The following is a 26,094-nucleotide window of genomic DNA, read 5'->3' on the forward strand; positions in this document are numbered from 1 at the left end:
ACCACACAATCCAGCAATACTATTTCTGAATGTATAACCCCCAAAAGTTGAAAGCAGGAGCTTCAACAGGTTTTTGTATGCTGATGTTCACAGTAACAGTATGCATAATAAAGGTGGAAGCAACCCAAGGGTTCATTGACAGATGAACGGATGAACAAATGTGGTCTATACGTACAATGGAGTAATAGCCTTTAAAAAGGAAGTAAATTCTGACACATGCTACATATAATACGAACGAACCTTGAGGACATCATGCTAAGTGAAAATAAGTCAATTACAAAAGGTCAACTACTATATGATTCAGCTACTAGCTCTACCAGGAAAATGTAGATTTTCCTTCACCTATGATTCCAAAGTCTCATTTATACCTACCAGTGCATTTGCCAAACTGTCATAATCACTTGTGTACATGTGAGCTTCCTAAAGGCAAGCAGCATTTACTATTCATCTTTATATTCCCCACAAAAGTACTACACAAGTATTCAATTTCTCCAATGATAAACAAACTAACATATAAACTATTTCCTCCCTTTCTAGTTTATTTATATGTATATGTTATCATATACATATAAAAGAGTGTAGCTCAAATTCTTTACATTATAATCCTAGTTTACAAGTAAAAAAAAAAATAGCCTGTCATTATCAAGTAGGTCCTACTTTCCAAAACACTCCATAATCCCAAATTGCAAGATTAGTATACCTCTGTTCTAATGAAAAATCTCATACTACTCACATCATCAGTTACTTTAAAAAAAAATCATTTTTCACATGTTTAGATTGAACATTGTGTGAAACTCACAAGGGGTTTTGCACTTTTGGAAAAAGTGTTAATTCAAAATGCTAGTTAGTAACGGATCAAGTAGTTATTAAAATAAGGAATTTAAAGCAACATTTAAAAAAAATGGGGCACAGATTTCCCATACCCATCTTTCCCTTTTGGCAAACATACACTTCTTTCTGCTAGAATTGAATCCCCATTCCTATTCTGAGGGACCCACAGGAAGCAAAACCCCATATCCCTTTATAGGAGGGAGCTGACGCTACCCTTCCCACTTCTGTCAGCTACTATATATCACATGATCTATGTCTAGCCAATCTGAGCTTAGGTTAGAACTTTCCATCTTCACTGAATAACCATAAGTTAAAGAAATGGTTTAGAATTCATATTGCAGTTTCTAATTGCAGCATCCTGCAGACTTCCTGCACTATGACTTTGGTACCAGATTCTTGATTCCTGGCATCCCTTTTTCTCTGCTTTTCTGGGCATGGTACTCTAGTCTTCACATCAATTTTGTGATCTATATCATATCCTTTCAATAATTCCTTTTTTTTGCTTATATTAGCTGGAGTTATTTTGCTGTCTGCTCCCAATTTCTCACTGCTAGAGCCATAAGTTACATTTCTCTCATTTCTACTTCTCAAGAGTCTCCTATCAATTTTAAATTGTTTCACTTGATTAAAAAAAAAATCAAAGTTTTGTTTTGTTTTTAAACTAATTTCCCTGACAGCAAGGCAACTTAAGAAGGCACATCTCTTTGAAAAGTGTTTTGTAAGCTATAAAACTCTCAACTAGTCTTTTATATAATCAAGAAAAGATAGGGGAAAAAAGCCCCCAAGTCTCTTTCCTTTGCTGTTATCATTACCTTTTTTGATTATTATGAAGCAAAATTTTAAAATGAATACTTTCAAACAGGAAACATACAAGCTTTTACAGTGTGCTTTTTCAAAAAAATGCATCTAAATTCATCATACACTCCAGAAATAACAATTTTGTTAATCTTATTTTAGAAAAACAATCTATTTTCTGATAACCCATGTGTTTCCCCTAATCTATATATTCAGAATCAAATGTCAAATGTGTATTAAGTCCTGAGTCTAATTTAAAAAATTCTTTTGTATAGTCCTATAGTCTCAAGCTCTTTTTATTCTTAGGTTGAATTGTTTCATTTCCATGTTTTATGCAACATTAAAGAATGACTTCTTAAATGTATCTGTTATTTATTTTCAAATTGCAGCTTATCAAATACGTACGTAATATGTAATTAAACATCATTTCCTTAATTGAGATGTCCTGAATTAACCAGCAATCATCAGTTTTATCAAGTTAGATACAATGTATGTTCTTACAGTTTTCAAAGGGCTAATAAGTACTTCTATGTCATTTAACTTGCATGTGTTTCAGATTAATAAAATCAATAAATTAGTCATAAAGACCTCCCTATATATTTCATATTTGTACTAAAAATTAGCAGTTCTAACAGTAGAAACTTATTTTTCTAAATATGTAGCTAAAAATTTGAACACTCTTCAAAAACTGGGTTAACAATTTAACCACCCTTGTTGAATCTATTCCATGCCTGAACAGTACAGCACTAGGCCCTGGAGTCAGACTGCCTCAGGGCTCAAATTCTAGCTCTACTACTTAACTATTTCTGTGAGCAAGCTACTTAAGCTCACCATACCTCACATTCCTCAACTTTAAAACAGTAATTATACAACAGTACCTATTTTACAGGGTTTCTGGAAATGTTAAATAAATAATTATTTCAAAAATAGAACTCCAAAAAGGGCCTTGAAATGGCTGACTTGTACACATGCCATGCAGTAAGTCTTTAAATAACTGAAACCCAAAAACTAAAATACTTATATCTAGATTTAAATGCTCAAAACAATAAAAAAGCATTATTTCTGTGAAAAGAGCAATAATTTTATGGAAACAGTTTCTAAGATGCTGGGGAACACAGAATCACAGGTTTTCATTTGAGCCTTATAGCATACATTTTTATTACAACACAAACACTAAAGCATTGTAACGCATATGTTGTGCCATGCCTCAATCAAAACTACTATAACGTATATGTTACCTCAACTATTAAGAGGCAATTTCAATTGCTATAACTAACAAATGTGAACCCCTAAGAAAATTCAAGAGAATTGAACAATGCTATCAATTAATAGCTAAAAACACTTCTGAAAGACATTTCTCAACGCTGGACCTCTGTTTAATTTGTAAATAAAAAGTGGATTAAATTATTTCTCAAAGTCTTTTTCAGCTCCATAATTCTGTATGAATCATTAGCGTGTCTCTTAATTCACTGAAGAGTGAAGTGTCACAAATACACATTAAATGCTATTTTTGTAGCCTCAAAGTAACTGAATCTTTTAAATGTCTATAGCAGAAAAAAAGCAAACTGTATTTAATTATACTAAGATCTAAAACTTTAAGTAAACAAACACTTGTGTTTTATCATAGACCAATACTAAAAACAGTTTATATTTTTACATAGTTTCAAAACCAACCCTAAACTGTAAGGTATTTTGTACCCTAGTTCCCCTTCTTAAGACTTTTACCCTCCTTGTAGAAACCCCTCATTCACACTAAATACTGTAACTGAAAAAAGTGTTAAAGACACCCTTTCTCAGGAGTATTGCATTTTCAAAGGGCAAGAAGCCTTAAAGGAGAATGTTTAAAGATGGAGTGTTCAGCATCAGAACAGATAAAGAAACATTCTTTGGGATATGTGAGAGGGACAGGGAGAAGAGAAGGAATAAAAAGGAAAAAGACTTTATCTGACCACACAAATTCACGGCTGTTCCTTTCCTGGTTGCAAGGAGCGTGTAATAATGACTTGAGTTTAAATAAACAGTTTGGAAAGGTTTTGAAATAAATTTTTGAAAGAAAATTATTAAAATTTCACATAACAGTCCTCTGGAAAAATTAGGGTATTATTTGTCTTTCTGCTCAGGTATTAATCAATCATGTAGGTACCTTTTATAAATTTTATGATATAAAGGTCCACATAAAGATAGCAACACACAAAATAACATTAATCACTATCACATTTTGAAGGACCAAATTTAAAAAAATAATCCAGTAACATCCCCTTATCTTGCACTGTTACTCAATAATTCATGAATTTATAAGTGCTTGGTAACCTATAAAGCATGTTAATGTAGTGTTATTACTACTTAACTGCTTTGCTCTTACCTTTTTATGCTAGTGGCTATTACAGATTGGTAGTGTCATAAAAGAGGCTACAAGTTCCAAATGAATTACAGGTGAGCATTCAAATGCCTTTATGACAGGGGAATTTTGTATCAGGAAAAATTATTGCTTAAAGGTACATTTTACCCATTCCACACTTCTGCCACAATCCAAGCATTTAGCTGTTTCCACATGTTGGAAGAGGGGGAGCATTCTGGACAAGGAGGAACCTCATAAAGAAAAACTTAGCCTATCTTGAGCTAAACTCTCCTAAGAACTTTACCTCTTAAAATGTGGGATGAGATCACTCACCGCTTCAAGCCAGTGCTCGCTCACTCTTTGTGATGCTCATGAAACCAGATCACATATCCAAGATTTTTTAAAGAAGAAAGATTAATATTCAATCTTTTTGCTCTCTCTTTAAATTGTTGCTCTATTAGCTTCAATTTATAAATTATAATGATGACTGCCAAATCCCCATCTTCATTCACGAAGTGCCTATATTTTTAACTTCCTCTAGAACATTTCCAATTACAGATCATTATTCCAAATTCAGTAAGAAATTCCAATGTTACTCAGTTTCTTAAAACCAGCTCTTTATTGTCCCACTCGAACTCAAAATCTGGATCTTCACTGATGCCTATTTGCAGTACACTAGAAACAACTGCCAAATCCTAACCATACTTTCATCTCCCATCAGCAAACATTCTGACTGAGCAAAGAACTAGACAGTATTGCAGGAGGTAAGAAAATAAGCATTAAGACAATGTGTTCCTTTCCTTATGAACTTTTCAATTCAATAAAAAAGGGAGCCAACTGATAACTATAATAATTACAATGTACTGAGCTCTTACCATGTGCTAAGCACTGTGTTGAACCATTTTCATACATTATCTCCAAAAAAACAAACACAAATAAAAAACCCCGTAACGGAGATACTATGATCTCCAAATTAGAAAAATAAGATCTGTAGAGTTTGAAGTACATGAGGTCACACAGCTAGTAAATGGTAGAGCCTGAACTCAGAGCTCTGACTACAAAGTCCTTGCTAACCATAAACAAACAGTACAAAACAATTTAATTGCCAGAAGAAAGGTAAAAACAGAAGAAGCAACTTTTCCCAAATTTATCTCTTTGACTCCCTTCCCACTGCCAACACCCTATTTCAGAATTCCTGCAAAGCTGGTGCCTAGAGGACTGCTTAAAAATCGTCTAGGGAGCCCATTTAAATGAGTATTTCTAGGCCCAACCCATGAGATTCTGAATCACTGGGCAAAGGGTGTTTCTGATGCAGATTTTTTAAAACCATACCCCTATTTCTTGCTCATTCATTCATTCAACAAAGATTCAAGTTTCTACTACGCACCAAATCCCATAACTTCATCTCAAATATCTCCCGTACCTCTGATCCTACTGCATTCCACTCTGCAAATACTCTAAAAACCCTATTTTCAACATTTCACTCATTCATCGGTGGATTTTTATTCCCTATCAAGTAAAATGATTGTGATCAAAGTTTTACTGACATATAATAAACACCTGGTACACCATAAGTGCTCAATAAATGTTGGTAGCTTTTCACATTACACAATCTAGATCTGCATTATGTTATTACGGTCTTCTGTTCATAAGGTAGGGCAATGGTGCAACATATGCTAAAAGAGCTGAACACAAGAAGCAGCTACTCTCCCCTTCACACTATATATGCTTTTCCTTCCCCTGCATCCATCCAAATCCTTAAAAGGAAAGCTCATATCCTACCTTCACTAAAAATTTCTTGGCTCTTCCTGACCACAATGTTTCGTTCCTTAAAACATACAGAATAGCTATTCTTACTGTCAGAAAAGTTATGTATGTTGACATTTGATTAAATGCAGTCTTATATATCTTCTAATTCCTTTTTAACAATTTTTAGCTCTTGTCTCATTAAGATTCGTGAGAGCTGACTATATGATACATTTTCATTATAATTCCAAGAATGCCTGGCGGGGTGCTAAGTATACAGTCAGCGCTGATATGACAATACCACTTTTTCCACCTACGCAAGTAATCCTTAAGTCACTAACATTGATTTCTGCCTTTACAACAGCATGTACTTCTCTCAAAAATATCTAAATGATTCAAAATTGTCAAAGGCTCATCCTCTATGTAAGGAGACTATACACAGGAGATTGTATAGTTCAATGGCTCTAGCACACTTACTTGCTAAAATACCTTGGTCAAGTAGTTAAATTTCTCAAAATCTAAATTTTCCGGTCTAAAAATAGCGGTAATATTTCTCAGGCTGATATGAAAAGCAAATGAGATAATACAAAGCATTTAGCATAGGATCTGACACATAATTCTTAGTAAATGTTAGCTGTCAGTACTTCCCGATAAACAAAACCTGGAGAGTAAATTTTTTCTAGAGATTAAATTTAAGCAAAGTGACAAGGAAATAAGTCTGGGAATTCACATATCCAGGAAAAAAATCTAAACCAAGTCAGATTTGAACAGAAATTTTCCTCTAATTAATAAGGCTAGGATTTTTTAGTAAGATTACTTTAAGCAAGAATAAATAAAGTTAACCTCACTAATCCAAATAAAGCAACGTGCATAGTTTTGAAAAGGGGCTCAGGAGTCCCCATGGTATAAGAGAAAGAACACAGGGCTTAAATACAGAAAAACTTAACTATAAATAGTAACTCTCACCACCTGCTAACTATATGACATTAAAAAAGTAATTCAAATTCTCTAATCCTATGTTCTTACTTGTAAAATGAGGTAAAAACAGTTGTCACAATACTAATAAATTAAATAAAAAGCCTGACCAGCAGTTCCTCCACTAGTGGATATCTTTCCCTTCTGGGCTTAAAAGTAAAATTTCCGAACTATTTTACAATAATAAGGCTGAAAAATTCATTAGATACAACATATACCCAGTCCAAAGTCAATATTCCAACACAAAATTGGCAGGCAGGAAGAGATTGGCAGGAAAGGAAAAGACTAAGATTTTAGGGAAGACTAAGGAAGTATCTAACTTCTCAACAGGAGCATGTCTACTAAATGCAAACAGCATGCAAAACATGACTCATGAAGGAACAAGAATTTTAATGAATTTTTTTGGTAACAACTGGATACTGTGAATGTTTCTGCCCTTGGAGATGACTGTGAAATAGCATTATTATTACATATTATGTACAGAATTCATGTAAGAAACATGAACTTCCCACTTACGTTTTCTCCAACCCATTCAGTTCTTCCCCACTGCTCTCAAACAAGATCATCCTATCTGTTCTAATTGCTAGAACGTTACCACAAGATGAATAATATAAGTTTCTTATCCATTGACTCCAACAACATATTTATGCTTACATTTTAGGATTGCTAAGAAGTTTAACTCAATTAGGGAAATTCCTTGACTCATTCTAGATCTGAATATATCCAAGAGCTCTACAGTAAGGCTATAATAACACTGCTATCATAATCAATGGGAATAATTTTAAATTGCAGTACTTATTAGGGAAAAAAAGGGAAAAGAAATTTCACAATGCAAAGCTCTGTAACCAAGCTACAGCAAAAAATACATAAGGGGTTCCTTTATATGGCTTGAATGTTGAAGAATTTTGGATGAAAACATGCAAAAAATAACTTAGAATAAGAACCTTAACTTTACAAGTATCACATCCTGAAAAATGCTTTAAAAAAAGTTTTCACTGGTAGCACGTTTGAGTTCATACCTTAGTCCTTAAGCAAACTGCTCTATCAATAAGAATCTCTGTCTCCAAATTTTATTCTACATTACTATTCCAATACAGAGCTCCCCCCTAAAAGTAGTAGATATGGTATCAACATGAAAGAAGTATTTCTTTCTATATTCTTTTCAAAAGAAATTATATTCTTTTCAAAAGAAATTATTTTCTTTTATGATCTGAGCTTAGGTGATTCTTCACAGTATGGTGAAATAGAGGATCTTTGCTGGAGGAGCTCTAATTTTAAATTTGCAGATTAAGTGTCATGTTTCCCAACTCTTAGAGTTTTTCTTATCTGAGACCACCAAATTTCAAAGATGGCCACTGTTTTCAGTCACCTTTTGCCTAACTTATATAATGAAATATAATGAGCAACTTGATTCCAGTTATAATTTTTCACTTATATTAAACGGGTAATTGTGATTGATGAATGCATTCTCTACAGCACAAAGGAACACACAAATTACAGGTGTACAATCTGCATCTGGAGACTATGGAATTCTGGAACACAGAACTTCCTATTAAGGGTTTATTGAGAGATGCTTATCACAGACTCAGTTTCAATGAGCTGTCCTCTATGTGCTAATAAAGTTAAAGGTGTAGATTTCCAAGAGATGCATTAATAGCCAACAGGAAAAAGCAAAATGCCTTTTGAAAACCAAAATAAATGGATCTCTAAGGTGGACTTTCAAATAGTGACAGATGGTAAAAGAAAGAATCCTAATCAGTTCCACTCAAATCATGAGGGTCAAGTTAACAACCTCTCCTTGTGAGGTAACACTAATGTAATACTGTAAAATATAATAATGCAATAATAACTGATACATTAAACGAAAAATATCTTAAGTATAGATTGAACCCTTCTTCCCCACACTTTCTGGTCACTCAGCCTGTGTTTTATATCGCCCTATCAGAAAGAGGTCACTTAAGGATAGTTAATCTCAGTGAAATACCCAGTATACTAATTCAAGAATAACCAAAACTATACTTCAAAAGGGGAAAAGAAATGAAGTGAGAAAAAGTTAACATCCTACTTAAGATGTTACCACGTTATTTATGAGGGCAACAATTATCTACACTAATTTTATTGACAATGGCAATAATTACTAAAGCATAAAATATTAATTATGTAGCAGTATTTTCACTTTAACAAAACATACTTGAAAATTCCTTCTCAGGCAGGCTGCCAAATCTAATTTTAAAACTGACGCTAAACATAAAACTACTCACCAACTGGACTGAGAAGGGTGAGGGGTAAAAAAATACTGGTTCAGGAAAATGAGATTGGATTAAGAAAAAATTACTTTAATAAGCTGTCCATCAAAAAATACATAGAAGTTCGAAGTCTAAACGAGGCTGGTGTTTCCTAAGGGAATAGCTTAATAAATCGGTCTTTTCTCTATGCATGGCTGGGGTTTTAGAAACCGTCACACTTGCATAAAGGTATGAGCATGAAGATTATAGAGAAATTTTACAGAGAGCCAATATAGTGAGGAGCATATCATCCTTTAAGTAACATACCATCCTTTAAGTAACAATAGTTTGCTAAATAATAAAAAGGGGAAGGGGGAGGCTGGCGATCCACCTCTCACAACCCCGCCCCCAAATTGGAGTATTCTGAGAGACTGATATGTAATGATACATCAGCGCAGCATACACACGCACAAAAGAAAATACTTCCAATACTGTAACATAAAGCAATCACTCCACATTAAAATACAGGCAATATTTTCTACGTAAGTATATATAGTGTGCTGTAACTCTCTAAAATGCCTATTAATACGAAAGGAACCACCACTTTCACGCCCTTCCATATTTTAGTAAACTACACTACAGATCTATGATAAACAACTCCTTGAAAAGCAAGCACATTCCCTTTATACCTCCATTGCCTTCCTTCTCGCCTTAAGATACCGTCACAGAATGAACCTATACAACTTAAATTCGTTTATTTCCCTGTGTGCTTCCCCTCCTCCCTCTCCGTGGAACACAAATATATTTTTTAAGTTCACATAAATTGATACCCAGCACCAGTAACTAAGCCTATTTGAAATCTACTTCATTTTGAAAGTTCTAATAAGATGTGTTCAGGTTGGAAACGAAAAACTACCTTATAAGGGTATAAAAGACTGAAAGCAGGAAGCGGCTTTGACAAAACTAAGGAAGTTGCAGCGCGCTTGCTCACTGGGGGACTTTTTTAAGGCTAGAGAAGTAACACATGACACCTTTCTCTCAAATTAAAATGTGACTGGGTTGACCGGTAGAAACGCAGTGGGAGATGGAAAAGACCGGGAGTCGAAAAGGAAGAGGAGGTGGGTGGTCAAATGAAAGCCCCGACCGAGGTTCCCATTTTCATGGTCCGATTCTTCCCTTTCCCCACCCACACCCGGGGCCGAGTGTTGTCACAGCAAGCTTGCAAAATCTACAAGGAGCGCTTCTCTTTTCTCGCTCCTCTGCAAGGCCGGTCCCCGCGCTGGATTCCCCTCGGTCCCCAAACCCGCGGGCAGGAAAGGGCACCAAGGGAAAGGCGAACAGGGTGCGCCGGGCTCGGCGACCACCCAGCGCGATCGCGGGCCCGGGGAAGGCGACCGTCCCCGCAGCTCCCCGGACGGCGCTGCCCACCGCGGTGGGGGAAGGGCCCGGAGGGGTCGCGCGGAGAAAGCCGCTCCCGGGGGTGTTCTCGGCCCCGCGAGCCCGCCCAGGTCCCAGAGGGTGCAGCGAGGGGGACAAGGGAGGCCCCGGGTCCGGGCCCCACCCCTCGCAAGCCGGAGGGGCTGGGAATGACACCGCCGGCGGCGCTACCTCGCCGCCCCATTCATCTCCTGGCCTCCTCCCTGCCCCGCCATTTTCCTCTGTACGCCTCAGTTTCCCCACCCCCGCCCATCAGCCCCTTTACCCGGTGCCACAGTCCACCACACAGGCCGGCAGCCGTCCCGCCATCTTCCTCCACGCTTGCTGCTGCCGCTGCCGCCGTCTGCTCCGTGCCGGTTGTGGCCAGGGATGGGCGGCGGGAGGTAGGAGCTATCTGACCATTCACGGCCGGGCCGCCCTCTCCGTCCGGGGGGGAGCCGGGAAGCCGAAGCAGTAGCGAGAGAGCAGCAAGCTCGGTCAGCGGCTACCACTTCCGCAACCCAGGCAGGCAGGCAGTCCCCGCCCTGCCCCTCCGCGGCCTCCTCCCCTTCTCTCTCTCCCCTCCTCCTCACTCCTGCCCCCACCCTACAACTTCTTCCCCTCACGCCGCCTTTCCCCGGGAAGCCAAGATGGCCGCCGGTGCCTACGCCCCGGCCAGGCCAGGCCCAGGCCTCCAGCGCTCCCGCTTCCGGCTCCGAGCGGGCGGGGCGAGAGAGCATGCGCAGTGGGGTGCGCCGCCAGCCGCCGCTCCCATCCGGACCGTGAGGAAGTCCACCTCGGGTGTTGCACAAGGTAGGGGCGGAGAAGTCAGCCCGAGCTTCCAGCTCTCCTTCTGAAGCTGCAAGGGGCTATTAGTTCCAATTACTTCTGTGCTAGGTTGAGGAAAGAAAGGGACCGCATCCCGCAGCCACGAGTATCTCCTCCGGGGCCCCGGGGAAGACGGCCTAATTGAAAACATTGTCAGCGGCGCACACCTGTTTTTATAACTTGAGTGGCTGCTTGTCTGGGTGGAAAGGAGCGGTGGCAGAGCGAGGGTGAGCAGTCGCGGGAGGGATGAACAAAGGCTTGTGCCGCGGCTCGTCGGCCTTTGTGCGGTTTTGGTTGGTTGGTTTTCCTTAGTAACACTTGTGCGTTGTTACAACGTCGCACGTTACAAGTGTTACAACACGGTTTAGACTGTAGGCCCCCAGAAGGTAGGCCTCCCGGGAGTATCTTCTACGCAGCATACTCTACTAGGATAAGCCTTTGAAGGCCTTGGATGACAAAGATTTCCCTCTGTAGTAGTTTAAGAGGCTACTATTCAGTTTGCAGGATTACACCAAGGATTAAGGACCAAAAAATTTAATTTAAAAAAAAGGTTAAAAACTGGAAAGCCTAGAATAGTGGTTTTCAAACTTCTCAAAGTGAGCATCAGAATCACCCGGAAGTCTTGTTAAAGCGCAGAAAGCTGGGCCACACCCCCTGAGTTCTCAGATTAGGTAGCCTGGAGTGGGGTCTGGTGATTTGCATCTGTACCAAGTTTCCAGGTGATGGTCTGGGACCCCTCCCACCTGGGAAGACTGGAAGGTTAATAGCTTTCTTCACGAGGTTTGTCTTCTGGTAAACCATCTGGATTTACTTATATGAGACAAATAGATTTTTTTTTTTTTTTTGCCTAAGAAAGGATGCCTGATAACTCCAGAAGATCACATAGTGTGTGGTGTTAGACCAGCCTGGGGTATGGAATGTAGTTTTTCATTCATTGGCAAATAAGTATTGCTCACTTTTTCTTACAGCGGGGACTGTGCTGACCCTGAATATTCAGTAGGCACAAAATAGATAAGGTCTCTGTGCTGTAGAGTTTACAGTTTAGTAGGGAAACATACAAATTTTGTTAAAAGCAATAGAATCAAAAAGCAGGAGGATACAAGAAATGGGGCAGAGGATGGGAAGATGGGAGGGAAGTAGAATGTAGGGGAAACGTCTCTGACAAAGTGGCATTTAAAAGCTGAGGGCCGGAGGTTCGTAGGAGATAGGGAAATCTTGAGGAAGAAGGGGAGCCCTCCAGAAAGTATGAACAAAAAGAGCCACGGCCCTGAGGTGGAAAAGAGCTTGGCTTTTTTGACAAATTGAAAGAAGACCCAAGTGGTTAAAGTGAAATGAGCCAGGGAAGATGGAATGGGAGGTGAAGCCTGAGGGAAAAGAAAAAATCAAACAATGCAAGGATTTGTAAACTTCTCTAAGCATCTTAAAGTTTAGCCTAAAAGCAGCTTGGAAGCCATCAAAGTGATTTAAGCAAGAACATTTAAGCAAGGGGTGAAGTGAATGGTCTCATCACATATAGTATGCTGGCCTTCAGAGACAGAAACGTGAGGAGTAGCATCCAATGCGATCAGGTTTGTGCAAAGGAGACTTAATAAAGGGCAGCAGCAGCATCACCGTCAATTAGTGCCCAGCACATCTGCAGCTACTCATAGAAAATAAACAAATAATCCTCAGAAGGGATGTCTTTCCCCAATCAGAAGATTGTCTTCCAAGAAGTCATACAGAAGAGGTTCTTCATTCAGAGGCATTGTTTTCTTTTCTTTTTCCCTATATGTGGATGATATCCTATGGGGATTCTTTGCTGCCTTTTCCACCATCAGATATTTAAGGTCATTTGGGGGAGCAGATGCCTGAAGACTGGCTCTGACAGAAGAGGGACATGTGATTGGGTAGATTTAGAGCAAGTGGTTGTTTCCAGCATTACACGTAGTCAGTCAGGACTGAAGGGATCCTACCAAAGGGGTCCCAAGGACTGAAGCTAGGAGCTTAAACCCAGGGAAGTTCTCATGCTCAGGGAAGCCCTCAGTGGTAGATCCTCAAAATGGCTGTCCAAATGCTGACCTTGGGTGGGTTGCTGTGGAAGTAATTACATCAGTGTTACGAAACTAGTAATGCTCCCAAGGTCCACGCATGTGACATTACAAGTGAAGAGGGCTGTGAGGAGGGTATGGCAATGTGGAGAACTCACAGAAGAAGGCAGAAAACTATTGCTATGTAGAAATGCAGGCCTGGTGTTGCCAAAGCCTCCCTTTTTTCAAGAAAAGTCAGAAATCTGTATTTTTATCTTTTAGTAACTAATTCTTTGAGGGCTGTATCTGACCTGTGAGCTCCAAGTTTTCAACTTCCGATTTGAGAGGCTGTTTAATGTTTCCTTGTGTATCACATTCAAATATGAAGTTCATGTCGGTGCTAGGTACTGTATCTCATTTCATAGGCATGAGGAAACCTGCCACAGTCTCTTTGATGTCCTTAAGACTGCAGTTTGTCTGCAAAGGCTGTAACTGTCAGAAGTGTATCGAAGCTTCCAGCCCTAGTGAGAAGTGTCATTTCCTCATAATTTGTCTACCCAAATGCTTTGCTTGCTTAAGACCCCTTCTGCTTCCTGCTTGCTACATACCACATTGGTCAGCCTCTGTACTGCTGCGGTGGCTCAGCCTTCCTGAGCTGTGCAGAACCTTCGGATGCACATCCGGCCAAAGCTTCTGACCACTCTGTTTGCATATGCACCCCTCCCCCTTCCTGCCCACCCTTCAAATACAGAGTAGAGGATGTCAGAGCTAGAAGGCTCTTGGAGATGATCTTGTTGGATGTGAAAAGGAAAGCAGTGGTGGATGTTGGGGGTTTGTTTGACTGCCCTAAATCCATTGCTCCCTGTTGCACCCTAATTTTCCTTGTAGTTCAGGTCAACCAGATGCTTGGTTCTGGTCAGTTTCCAAGCCCAGTTCCTAACCTTTCAGGCATTTGTGAGTCTTGCAGTATCCTTCCAATAAATCCCCTTTTGCCTAAGTTATTAATCAGTTCCCATTACTTGCATCAAATTTAAGAACCTTCAATGATACAGAAGCCCAGAAAGTTTAAGTGATTTTGCCAAAAATCTCAGAGAAACTAAGGAACAGAGTCGAGACTAAAACACAGTTCTGACCCCTTTTCAGAGCTCTTTAGTTGTAATGCCACAAGCGTTGTTTAATTTGACTGATATACTGATTACCAGTTACCATAATATTTCCTAGGTATCTCTGTGCTTTAAGACCAATTTGGCAGATGTCTCTGCATCTTAAAATATCCAAGAAATTCACGTTCCACTCGATCTCCGTTATTTTAAAGTGGAAAATATATATATATTTTTAATCAGCTTAGGTACTTGCTACAGGGGTGACTATTTGCAAGTTAGCAGACAATCAAATCCACAAAGAGCATTGACTAAGGCAGATAAGTGGTCAAGATGTCCATGCAGCCTCATGGTCAGAGGGGGTGGTGGTGAACTGTGGCTTCTCCCTTCTCAAGTTGTATGATCTTAGACGACAGTGTGTAGAGAGAGTGCTGAACTTGGAATCGAGCTCTGTAAAAATCTGTTTCTTCATCTGTTAAAATTGGCAGGAGTACTTATAGGGTTGTTATAAAGCTTGAACTTTTAAAAAGTGAATAGTAAATTATAAAATGATTCTGTGAACAGATCAAGAGGAATGTGGTTTAATTATGAAGTAATGACTCTCTTACTACTTTAATAGACCTAAACATCCAAAAATGTCTTCCTTTTCGCAGAGTTTATCTTAGGTCCTGTGTACTTACTCTTTTAATGCTACCATTATGCAAAATATTTTTAGAATGTCTCCTTCAGACTTGTCTTCAGAGCCTGTGGCACATTCCTTTAAATATCTTCATTGGTGACAAACATTGGCCCTTTGTGGGTAGATCTGATTTTTAGAATTAACCAAAAGTCTTTTTTTTCAGAGCCAAGTCAAATGAATAAAATGACTGGTCAACTAGGGCTGTGGTTTTTGATCAAAAGTTTTGTGTGACTGTAAAGTTATAAAAACTAGTTTCTATAGGTGACTTAAAAACTGCTTCTGACCATGGTTCTAAAAAGAAGTTCCAGAAAGAATTTACTGAATGGTCACATCCCTGGGATAAAAATATTACACTCAGTCTGTGTTTAATCTCAATGGAACATATATTTCATTTAGTGATGATATCTGTACCATGTTTGAAACGATACAGATGTAACTCTCAATTTGAAAGAAAATAAAAGACTGCACACACACACATATCATATTACATATAAAAACAAATTCCTTAGTAGGAAGATTTAGCTCAATGGTAGAGCATGTGCTTAGCATGTGCAAGGTCCTGGGTTCAATCACTAGTACTTCCATTAAAATAAATACATAAATAAATGAAAACCTAATTACTGCCCTCCTCCAAAATCCAAAAAACAAAAGGAAAAAAAAATTTTTTAAATTCCCGATGAACTATAAATCTGCAATGTAGCATAAAATCCATATTCCTCATAGGCCTGCTAAGCCCACTGCATTCTGGACCTGCCTCCCTCTCCAACTAGTCTCCTTCTCTCCCTGAGGAATTAACCATCAGCCTTCCTGCTCTTCGCACACACCAAGGGCATTCCTACCTGCATCTTCTCCCTGGACTTCTCCCTTAATCAAGAGTTACTCCTGAGTCAGTTTAAATCCCATGTCATCAGAGAAGCTTTTCCTGACCACTCAGTCTGAAATAGCCTGCCTCACTCTACCACGTGCCACCAGGTTTTAATTCTCTGGTGAAATGCCATGCTTATTCATTGGTTCATTGGGTTGTTGTCTGTCTTTCCCAACTAGAAAACATCCCCACTAGTATTTGAAGAAGATCTGGCATATAATAAGTGCTCAACAAGTATTAGTTGAATGAGTCGAATAATAAAAACAAAACTATATTAGAAAATCAGAGGAAAATTTAGAAATATATTTGTATTATCTCAGGGTGGGAGAGACTTTCTTAAGTAAAAGTAAAACTCAACCATTCATGAAGAGATTTGGTTACATAAATTTCCATAGGCTAAAGATTTTTTTTTTGGTGATTATAGATTAGATGAAAATATTTACATCACATAAGACAAAGGTGAATATCTCTAATAGTTAAAAATGATTTTTTAAAAAGCCAAATAATGCAACAGAGACATTGGTAAAGGGTATTGACACAAACTCCCTGCAGAGGAAATTTAAGCAGATAATTCAAATGGGAAAAGAGGTTTTTCATTGCTGGTAGTAAGAGAACCACAAATTAAACAAAGACAGATGTAATTCTTCACCCATGAGTCACAACATTTAAAAGGAAAAAAAAATCCAATTCTGATTATAGAAAAATGGACGTGTGCTGAACACTATTCCTGAGAATGAACTGCCACAGCCTCCTATAAAGTTAACCACCAGTACCTATTGAAACTTAAAATTTATTTACAGTAGTCTTAGGAATCCCATTTGGTGAATCCTAAAAAAGTAAAAATACTAATGTTGGAGGGAAAAAAGATTATAATCATGAAGAATTATTTTAAATGTTTAATATTTAGAAATACATCTTTTATGTCAAGTGCCTCTGTGACCAGGTTAAATCTGAGGTTTCTTTTAAGATCATCTGGGAGACCATCATACTAAGTGAAATAAGGCAGAAAGAGAAAGAAAAATACTATATGATATCACTTATATGTGGAATCTTAAAAAATGACACAAATGAACTTATTTACAAAACAGAGACAGACTCACAGACCTAAAAAACAAACTTATGGTTACCAGAAGAGAAGAGGGTTGGGGAGGGATAAATTGGGAGTTTGGGATTTGCAGGTATTAACTACTATATATAAAATAGATAAACAGCAAGGTCCTACTGTACAGTACAGAGAACTGTAATTAATACCTTGTAATGGCCTATAATTAAAAAGAACATGAAAAGGAATGTGTATGTATTATTGAGTCACTATGTTGTACACTATGAAATTAACACAACATTGTAAATCAACTATACTCCAATTAAGATTAAAAAAAGAGGAGACTGGATCTTGAGGAACCCCTACAATCGCATCCATATGTCTGTGTTAACTTACCGGGATATGTAGCAGAGATCAATATTTATATTTTCTCTTTAATAACAATACCTGGATTTTATTCTGGTGCCTATACCAAAAGACAGCATTTCTCCATCTCGTGCCCATGGAGATGTGGCTGTGTAAAAAAGTTATGGCCAATGAGATACAAGTGAAAGTAGGTGAGTGGGATGTCTGGAAAATATATTTAAAGAAGACTGACTCGGGAGAAGCACCACTTTGGTTTTTCCCCTCCACTTTTTTTTACCACCTGAAAGACAGGTTAAGTAACTAGAGCTTCTCTGCCATTATGGGTGATTAACTGACCTTGAGACTAGAAGCCATGTCCAAGGAAGGTAGAGCAGAAAATTAAGAAGCACTTAAATCCCTTGTGACTCCAAGTGCCGTATATGCTGTGGGCCACACACTTCCAGACTTATTTTACACAAGAAAAAAAGAAACTCTTAGGGCTTAAGCTATTTGCAGTCTTAGTATACGTGCAGCTGAATCTAATTCTAATTGATAACACCATGACATAATGTTAAGTGCAAAAACCAAGTTGCTAAATAATATCAGAAGAATATAAACTGAAATGCTTGTGGATGATAGGCTGGTAATATTAAATGGTAGATTAATGAAGGTATAAATAATAGGGAATGGAAAGGACCATGTTAAACTGGAAACTCTGCACAGCATCGGTAACATTATTAACAAGGGGGCTGTGGATCCAGATCTTTCATGTTAAAGTTGCCTAATGTTTTGCCAAAAATATTTTCCCCAAGTGTGGGCTGCCAATTTGTGAACTTTGATTTGTAGTATGGTCTAATATTTGGAAAACCATGGGGAAAATGGAGGCGTAAGGGAGGGAGGAAGGAGAGAAGGGTGGGCTCTATAGATGTATGTATTTATATGTGGTATAAACACAGAAACTATATGGGAGGTTGCACATAAAACAGTGGAGACGTCAGAAGTGAGACTGAAGGGAGGAGATTAACTTTTTCATTATAACTTTCGTTATAACTGTATTTTCTGTCTTGTTATAGTTAATATACATTAATTTTGTCATTAAAAAAAAAAACTAATAAAGTAGGAGGAAAATTGCTGAGAAGTTACCCAGACTTGAAATCCAATGCAAATGCTACAACATAGTCATAGAAAGCTGTTAGGATGATTCAGTCTGAGCAAGTTCAATGTATCTTAGGAGCAGGTCATTAAATTATTAACACCTTAAACTAAAAAATACAGATTTGAGAGAAAAAACACAAACACATTGTAGGTTGCAGTGACTTTTGTTAGGTGTACACAAATAGGAAGTCAGATAAACATGAGTCAGTTGGAGGAAAAAAATAGAGAAAAAAATGTTTCAGGAAATGGAACCTTGATTATTCTTTAAATAAAAGATAAAAAGAAGTGTATTCTGAGTTCTTTGAAGTTGCAGTGTGATCCAACGTATAATTGCATTCAGTTTAACATATCATGTTGGCTTTTATTAATACCAGTTCTAGTTTTAGAGTAGCTCAGATTTTTTAAAATATTCATTGCTTTTTTCTGCTTCTGTCTCAGGCATTGCCATCTCTTCAAAACACATATCTGAAGTGTTTAGGCTTCTCACCTCAATCCAAAACTGTGCATTTGGTTCCAGTTTGATGAGAAGAAACTGAATTGTGAGTACATTTTTTTCTGACACATCTATTTTCATCCTTTGGTAAATTTGGCAACCTGTGACAGTTCTCACATTTCTGGAACTTGTCTCCCAGTTACAGAAGAAGCTAATACTGATACTATGATAAATAATAAATTATTTGACTGTTTGCAGTTTATCTGAAATGAAGTTTATCAAACTTTCTCCTCCTGCTTTCTCCACTCTCCCTCTCCCCCAACCCCAGCCCTAACACATACTCTGTGCCATGGCAGCATTTATTTGTTAAGAAACTGTGATTTATAAATAGAATTCAATTGCATTAATGTTGTGTCAGTGTTTTTTTCCACAGAATAATAATTTTGCAGAAGGGGCTTAGTATAACTCCTCAGTTTAACAAATAAGGAAACAGGGGTACAGTTAAGTGACTTATTTAAGCTCTCACAACAAACTAGATTACTTCTACTTAAATATTTATTTCTAAAGATTCATAGAAAATAAGAGCTTTATTGTAAATCAACACAATTCTTATGTAACATAACAAATTCAGTGATGCTAGAAAGTCTGACATAATGTCTTATGGTCAATATGCTTATGGTAGTAAATGAGAGAAACCAAACTCAAACTAGTTTAAGAATAGAAAGGAATTTTTTTCTTTAGAGTGAGTGGAGCTCAAATAAGTGTAAAATCCCAAAGGGTAAATTGTGTTCAGGTACAGCTGGATTTAAAGGCTCAAACGTATCATCAGAATTTGCCTCTCTTTCTCTTTGGCTTTGCTTGCCGCCATGTTGGCTTCATTCTTAGGCAGCTTTACTCACACAGTGACAAAAGTGGCTTATGTTCTAACAGTTCATTGACCCCAGTGCAGAGAGTACATCTTTCTCAGTGATCCTGACAAAGGAACTGGGACTAACTCTCATTGGCTGCCTTGGATCACATGTCCTCTCTGAGCACTTCACTGTGACTCATTAGTCAAGCCTGGGTCACATGCCCTCCTTCCCCAACCAGTCCTAACAAAAAGAACCACTTGGACAGAAAGTTGGGGAGGAGAGGTCACAAAGGGGATATTAAGTGCTTATTACCCAGAGAGAAGTAATGAATGTAAAGCAAGCAATAACAAATTAAGTCCATTAAAAATTCCATTTACACTTACATTAAATTGTAACTGATACAATTCAGTATTCATTTCTTGCTTAGTGATTTGGGGTTCATGATAAGCTCATTTAAAAATATGGTACCAGCACTAAAGGAGAGAATACTATAAAGGCAGAAAAAATAGAAATACACTAAAAAATATTACTGACTTTGCAAAAAAAAAAAAAAGATGCATTGCATGTGTGTGTTTGTATTGCCAGCCCATAAATGAACACAAAAGCAAATGAAAAGTGAAAACATTGAACATCTGCCAAACAATACATTAATCTAAATGTTTAATGAGTCCGTCAATCCTGCACCAGGAAAGCACTCATTATATTTTTGCAGTAGCACTTGTTTATTTTGGTTTCCATTTCATCTCAAATGCTGATGAGCTTCTACTAGCTTCACTTAATATTATTCTGTTAGAAGATACGTAATTACTCAGTTCATAAAGAGTAATGGTCTGTACACAGCCAATTCCTACCATAATGTAACTAAAACTCTTCTCATTCATTTGTTCATTTGTTCATTTATTTATGTTATGTGCCAGTTATGAATCAGGAACAAGGCTGGACACTAAGATTAAAGAGATGAGTAATTTGCAGTCCCACCCCTTGAAGAAGTCAAAGTACAGTATAAGAAACAGACAAGTGAAAATTAAAGTACACCATGGGCAGGGATCTGCACAGAGCTTTTAAAAGGAGATTAGGACCCATAGCTCACTCAGCTGAGAGACCTGGGAAGGCTTCAGAGGAGAAGACTTAGGCAGTGCTTTCCAGGGTGGAAAAGGAGTGAAGGCCAATTCTGTAGGGAACAACATGTGGAGTGACTCAGAGGCTTAGAAGAACCCTGGAAGTTTCAGAAATGGATTATAACCCTGGCTGTGGTACAGGGTATGTACGGGGAAAGAGTCAATGTGAATGACTTTGTGTGCCAAGTTTGGACTTCATGTTGCAGATCTGAAGCCCTGGTCCCCCAGCTAGAATCAGAGTGACAGTAAAGAGCCATCTGGTGAACTTGCTAAAAATACAGATTGCCCAGGCCCTACTTCCAAAAATTTTGGTTCAGGAACAATCTGTTGCTACTGTTTTTTTAATTTTATTTTTTTATTGAAGTGTAGTTGATTTACAGTGTTAGTTTCAGGTTACTAAACAGCAAAGTGATTCAGTTATACATACACACACATACATATACACACACACACACACACACACATATTATCAGATTTGGGAAAACTTTTTATTTTAGTAAATTTGGTTTACAATGTTGTGTCAATTTCTGGTGTACAGCATAATGTTTCAGTCATACATATACATGCATATATTCATTTTCATATCCTTTTTCATTATGGGTTACTATAAGATATTGAATATAGTCCCCTGTGCTATACAGTATAAACTTGTTTATTTTATATATAGTAGTTAGTATCTGCAAATCTCGAACTCCCAATTTATCCCTTCCCACCCCTTCCCCCCCGGTAACCGTAAGTTTGTTTTCTATCTGTGAGTCTGTTTCTGTTTTGTAAATAAGTTCATTTGTGTCTTTTTTTTTCTTTTGTTTGTTTTAGATTCCACATGTAAGTGATACGGTATTTTTCTCTCTTTCTGGCTTACTTCACTTAGAATGATGATCTCCAGTTCCATCCATGTTGCTGTAAATGGCATTATTTTATTCTTCTTTATGACTGAGTATTATTCCGTTGTATAAATATACCACAGCTTCTTTATCCAGTCATCTGTAGATGGACATTTAGGTTGCTTCCATGTCTTGGCTATTGTAAATAGTGCTGCTGTGAACATTGGGGTGTATGTATCTTTTCAAATTAGAGTTCCCTCCAGATATATGTCCAGTAGTGGGATTGCTGTATCATTTGGTAAGTGTACTTTTAGTTTTTTAAGGAATCTCCATACTGTTCTCCACAGTGGCTGCACCAAACTACATTCCCACCAGCAGTGTAGGAGGGTTCCCTTTCCTCCATGGCCTCTCCAGCATTTATCATTTGTGGACTTTTTAATGATGGCTGAAGAAGAATCTGTTTGTTAAAAGAGTTCCCTACCATGATTCTGGAGCACATCCAAGCCTGGGAGCCACTGTTTGTGGGCAGCAGGGATCCATCAGAGGCTGTAGGGAAGAGATTAACACATTTTGGAAAGATAGTTGTTTTGCCAGTGGAAAGTTGCAATAGAGCAGGTCAAAACAGGAGATGGAGAGACCCAATAGGAGAGCGCTGTGATAGAACAAATTAAGAAATGGCAGGTACCTGCACTGTAGCAGAGACAGTGGGGTGCAGAGGCAGATGTTCAGAGAGATTTCTGAGAAATGCAGTCAGCAGCACTAGATCTATTTGATGTGGGAAGTGAAGAGTGTGCGTGGGAGGTAGGGGGTGGAATTAAGTCTGTCAAGGGTGCCCTTGAGAACTGGGAGTGAGAGGTAAGCAGGAGGTGTGGCTGTGTGTTCAGCAGTGTGATGTTAGCTCAAGGTGGGGGGCCAGGCTGGAGCTTGCTGTGGGCAGGAGGCCAAGGCTTGGGCCTGGGCCATCCAGGATCCAAAGGCTCAGATTTGCAAACCTCAAGGTTGAAAACTTGTGGATGACTCCTCCCCTAGGGACACCTCCCTTCTCAGTGCCATCTGTGATCCTTGCCAATAGTCACCTCTCGTAGGTTTGATAGTAGCCTCTTAGGCTTTCTCTCTAGCTTATAAACTTCCTGAAGCCAGGAATTATGTGTGCCTACATGTTCTCAGAGCCTAGCCTTGTGCCTGCACATATTTGATGTCGACATTTCCAGGTGAATGAATTTTATTAACTAAATAATTACAGCTACAAAAACCTCATTGTATAGGCCTCATCTGTATAGGCCTCGTGTGTGTGTGTGTGAAAGAGAGAGAGAGAGAGATTATATAAACTTGTATTTCTGTAATTCTGCATGCTTCCTTTATTACTTTCCAAAATGCACATTTTTATGATTAATGGGAGTATGGAAAATACATTGCTTTCTTCCAAACATTAATTATTGCAAGGTGCCTGTGTAATTAGTGAACCAGGCAATCTCCTACAGATATTAATTTAGATTCCACCAGAAAGAGCTTGCTTAATAAAAAAAAAATTATTTTGAAAACTTTCAATCTAATTAATTAAAGACAAGGAACAATTTTCAGTGCAGTTATCCAAATAAGCATTTGTGGATCTAGAGAGATTGGTTTTAAGTAGAGCAGTATGATCACTTTAAAGGATCTATTTATCTCTTTCTCATGTGATGCTGTATAGAATAAATAAAAGAAGCTTTACCCAAGCCCCAAAGGAGTCACTGCCATGAAAAATAAACAAATAATAGAAGGACAGAAAACGTTAAGACTAACTTGATGGTTACATTACTCCTCACGTATACACTTGCGTTCTGTTCATATATACTTGCGTTCTGCTCATTGATGGATGTTTCCTTTTTTGTTCATTCTCCATTGTCTTTGCCTTCCTTGCTGCAGATAAGTGCCCTCTCAGTACCTAACAGGAACATCCTACTTATGGAGTTAAAAATCAACAGGAAACTCAAATAGTTACAACTTCTCTTTGTAATCTGCTCTCATGAGAAAGAGCAGTGACAAGTAGGCAAGCTAATATCAGTGATTTCAAAGTATGACTTCCAAGCATATATGGGAATTAACTTCAGATAACCAGAAAATATAAACCAGCAAAGATACTGGCTAAAACTGAGGAAGAAGTATGTTTTGGATTCTAATGTCTACCTTTCAGTCTGGTTATTTGGAATGGGTCCCTGCCTACGATAATGAGCTGCCCCTCTCTGAGACTGTTTGATCCTTTGTTACTTCCCTGTGTGTATTGATGATGTGTCCCTTTGATGTGGTCTAATTATCATGAAAATCTATAACTTCCTGTTTACCCTGATCTCCAGGAGACTGGTTTATGCCTCTCTACTTATCCGTTATGATGTATATGTGCTCGTCCCCTCTATGGACTCAACTCCTTTTTGTGACCCTTTATTCTATATGCACTATCTGTTATGCCTTACTGGCTTTCCCCAGTCTCTGGTTTTGGCTTCTCTGATCTGCTTTGACCATTTGCTACCCAAAGCTCAGCATAACGTACTGCACTAGAGCCTTAGTGTGCTGGTCATTTGCCTCCTTGCTCTCAAATCCATTCATTCCTTGCCGTTCTCTTGCTCTGTCTATATGGAAGGAGGCTGATTCCTGCCAACTCCATTTCCTAGACTCACTTGCCCATGCCAGAAAGGAATGAAGACAATGAAAAATAAAAAGATAAATTAGGAACACTAGCAGCAGAAGAGGAGAAGCCAAGATATTTCTCTCTTTCTCTAATTCAGGGAGATTCTCCCACAGTGACTGCTTCTCCTCTGTGATTCCCATTTGAGGTCCAGCTGGGGACAACGGCTCCAGCATTCTCTTAACACAACCCCTCTGTTGGTCTCTCCGACCCTAGGGATGGAGGGTAGAGGCTTCCTGCTATTGCTACTTACTGTGGTGCCCCTCCTTCCCCAATTTGGCTTTCCAGCCCATCCAACACCTTTGTAACTAGGTCTTCATATTAAATTCCCTCAACTGAACCACCTCACTTAGTCTGATTTCTGACTGGTCTCCAGAAATAATACTTGGCAAGTTGTTGGGTAAAAAACAAAATAATTATTGTCATCACAGTAGGTATTGTGAGGTTCACATCCCAAAATGTTGAGCAGAGATGTGAAACAACTACTGCACATGCTGTTGGAAATATAAAATACAATAGAAACACAATCTTTTAGTTTTTTGAAAAGGGACTTTCATTTAGTTCTTATCTTCATTCATTAGTAATCTCCCATCAATAGGGAAACCATGGGGAATGGAGCAGAGTGAACAAAGAGTCATGCCCACGCTGAGTCCAAAATAGTTCCTGGCATATTTGCCTGCACAAAAGAAAGATGTAGTCAGCACCCAGCGTAGGTAACAAAGTACATTTAACAATGTTAATGTTAAATAACAGTGTGGGCTCCTGCTGCTCTCCCCCCAGAAACTCCTTCTGCATTGATTTAATCTTTTCGTGACAAGAAAGCAGTCACATGTGTTACGTGGAAGAGTCCAGAACAGTTATCAGTGGCCCAGATCGCCTAACAGTGACCTGTCCTATGAGATAGGTTTCAAAATCAAAGTTTTGTGCTCTGAGAAAAGTTGAGGCTGTGGTTTCATGACCTTGGGTAGGATTCAGTTCATCGTGTCTAGCTCCGAAGTATATTCTGCTCTGGTTTTGTTGAAATGGAGCAGAACTAGAATCCACGAGGCGGGCAAATTTTATTCGTCAGCCAGCAGTGAGCCGTGTATTAGATTCCTGGCACTGTCACAACAAAGGACCAAACTAGGGACTTTAGCCACAGAAGTGATTGTCTCACAGTTCTGGAGACTAGAAGTCTGAGACCAAGGTGTTGGCATGGTTGCTTCCTTCTGAGACTTGAGGGGAAGGTTCCATTCCAGGCCTCTCTCCTAGTTTCTGGTGGCTTGCTGGCAATCTTCGGCGTTCCTTGGCTTGCTGAAGCATTGTCGCAATCTCTGTCGTCATCTTCCCAGTCAAATCTCTACCACTTGGTGACATTTAAGGTCACACACAGGAAAAGAAAGTTAAAATTTCTTACACACTTACTTCTATCGCCTGAAATTCATACCTGCTACTCAGGGGAAACAGAGATCTGGGTTCAGATCAGGAGTCTCTCTGGGGACAGTGGTTCCAGCTGTGTGTGCCACCAGTCAGTTATTCATCATTTGTGAACCTTGGATTCGTCATCATTAAAATGGAGATGTTAAATTAGGTTGAACCTATGAAACTGACATTTTTGTAGGTCAAAAATCATTGAGTATTAGCAATTTCATATGATTCAACTTCATACCTACTACACAGACATAAGGAAAAAATACTAAATAGAATAATATTCTAGCAATATCCTTAATGTTCATTAAGAGCCTAATGAGGTACATGATTTATTAAGAGATATGTAAATAAAACCCTGTGGTCTAATGGTCATAGTATAATCCGAGCTTAAAATATCTGCTCCCTGCCACACAGAGCATGAAAGGCCTGTCCTGAGTCCTCTTTTCTGCT

At 38.6% G+C, this 26,094-nt stretch overlaps 1 protein-coding gene and 1 long non-coding RNA gene across 4 annotated transcripts in view; one reads left to right on the forward strand and one right to left on the reverse strand.

The window, feature by feature from the left end:
• ACTR3 (actin related protein 3) overlaps nt 1–10,972 on the reverse strand; it is a 47,329-nt gene extending 36,357 nt beyond the window's left edge. The window contains exon 1 of one of the 2 annotated variants that reach the window (XM_010980072.3): nt 10,613–10,972. In XM_010980072.3, coding sequence (XP_010978374.1) covers nt 10,613–10,656 — 44 coding nt within the window. In that variant the 5' untranslated portion in view covers nt 10,657–10,972. The remainder of the gene's footprint in view (nt 1–10,612) is intronic. The other variant, XM_064484700.1, reaches the window with a different exon arrangement.
• LOC105089078 (uncharacterized) overlaps nt 9,934–26,094 on the forward strand; it is a 97,770-nt gene continuing 81,609 nt past the window's right edge. For both annotated transcript variants that reach the window (XR_010380556.1, XR_010380555.1), the window contains exons 1-3: nt 9,934–10,028; nt 10,977–11,139; nt 18,785–18,885. This is a non-coding gene — a long non-coding RNA (uncharacterized LOC105089078). The remainder of the gene's footprint in view (nt 10,029–10,976; nt 11,140–18,784; nt 18,886–26,094) is intronic.

The sequence above is a fragment of the Camelus dromedarius genome, chromosome 4 (assembly GCF_036321535.1).
Source record: "Camelus dromedarius isolate mCamDro1 chromosome 4, mCamDro1.pat, whole genome shotgun sequence".
NCBI classification, from domain to species: domain Eukaryota; kingdom Metazoa; phylum Chordata; class Mammalia; order Artiodactyla; family Camelidae; genus Camelus; species Camelus dromedarius.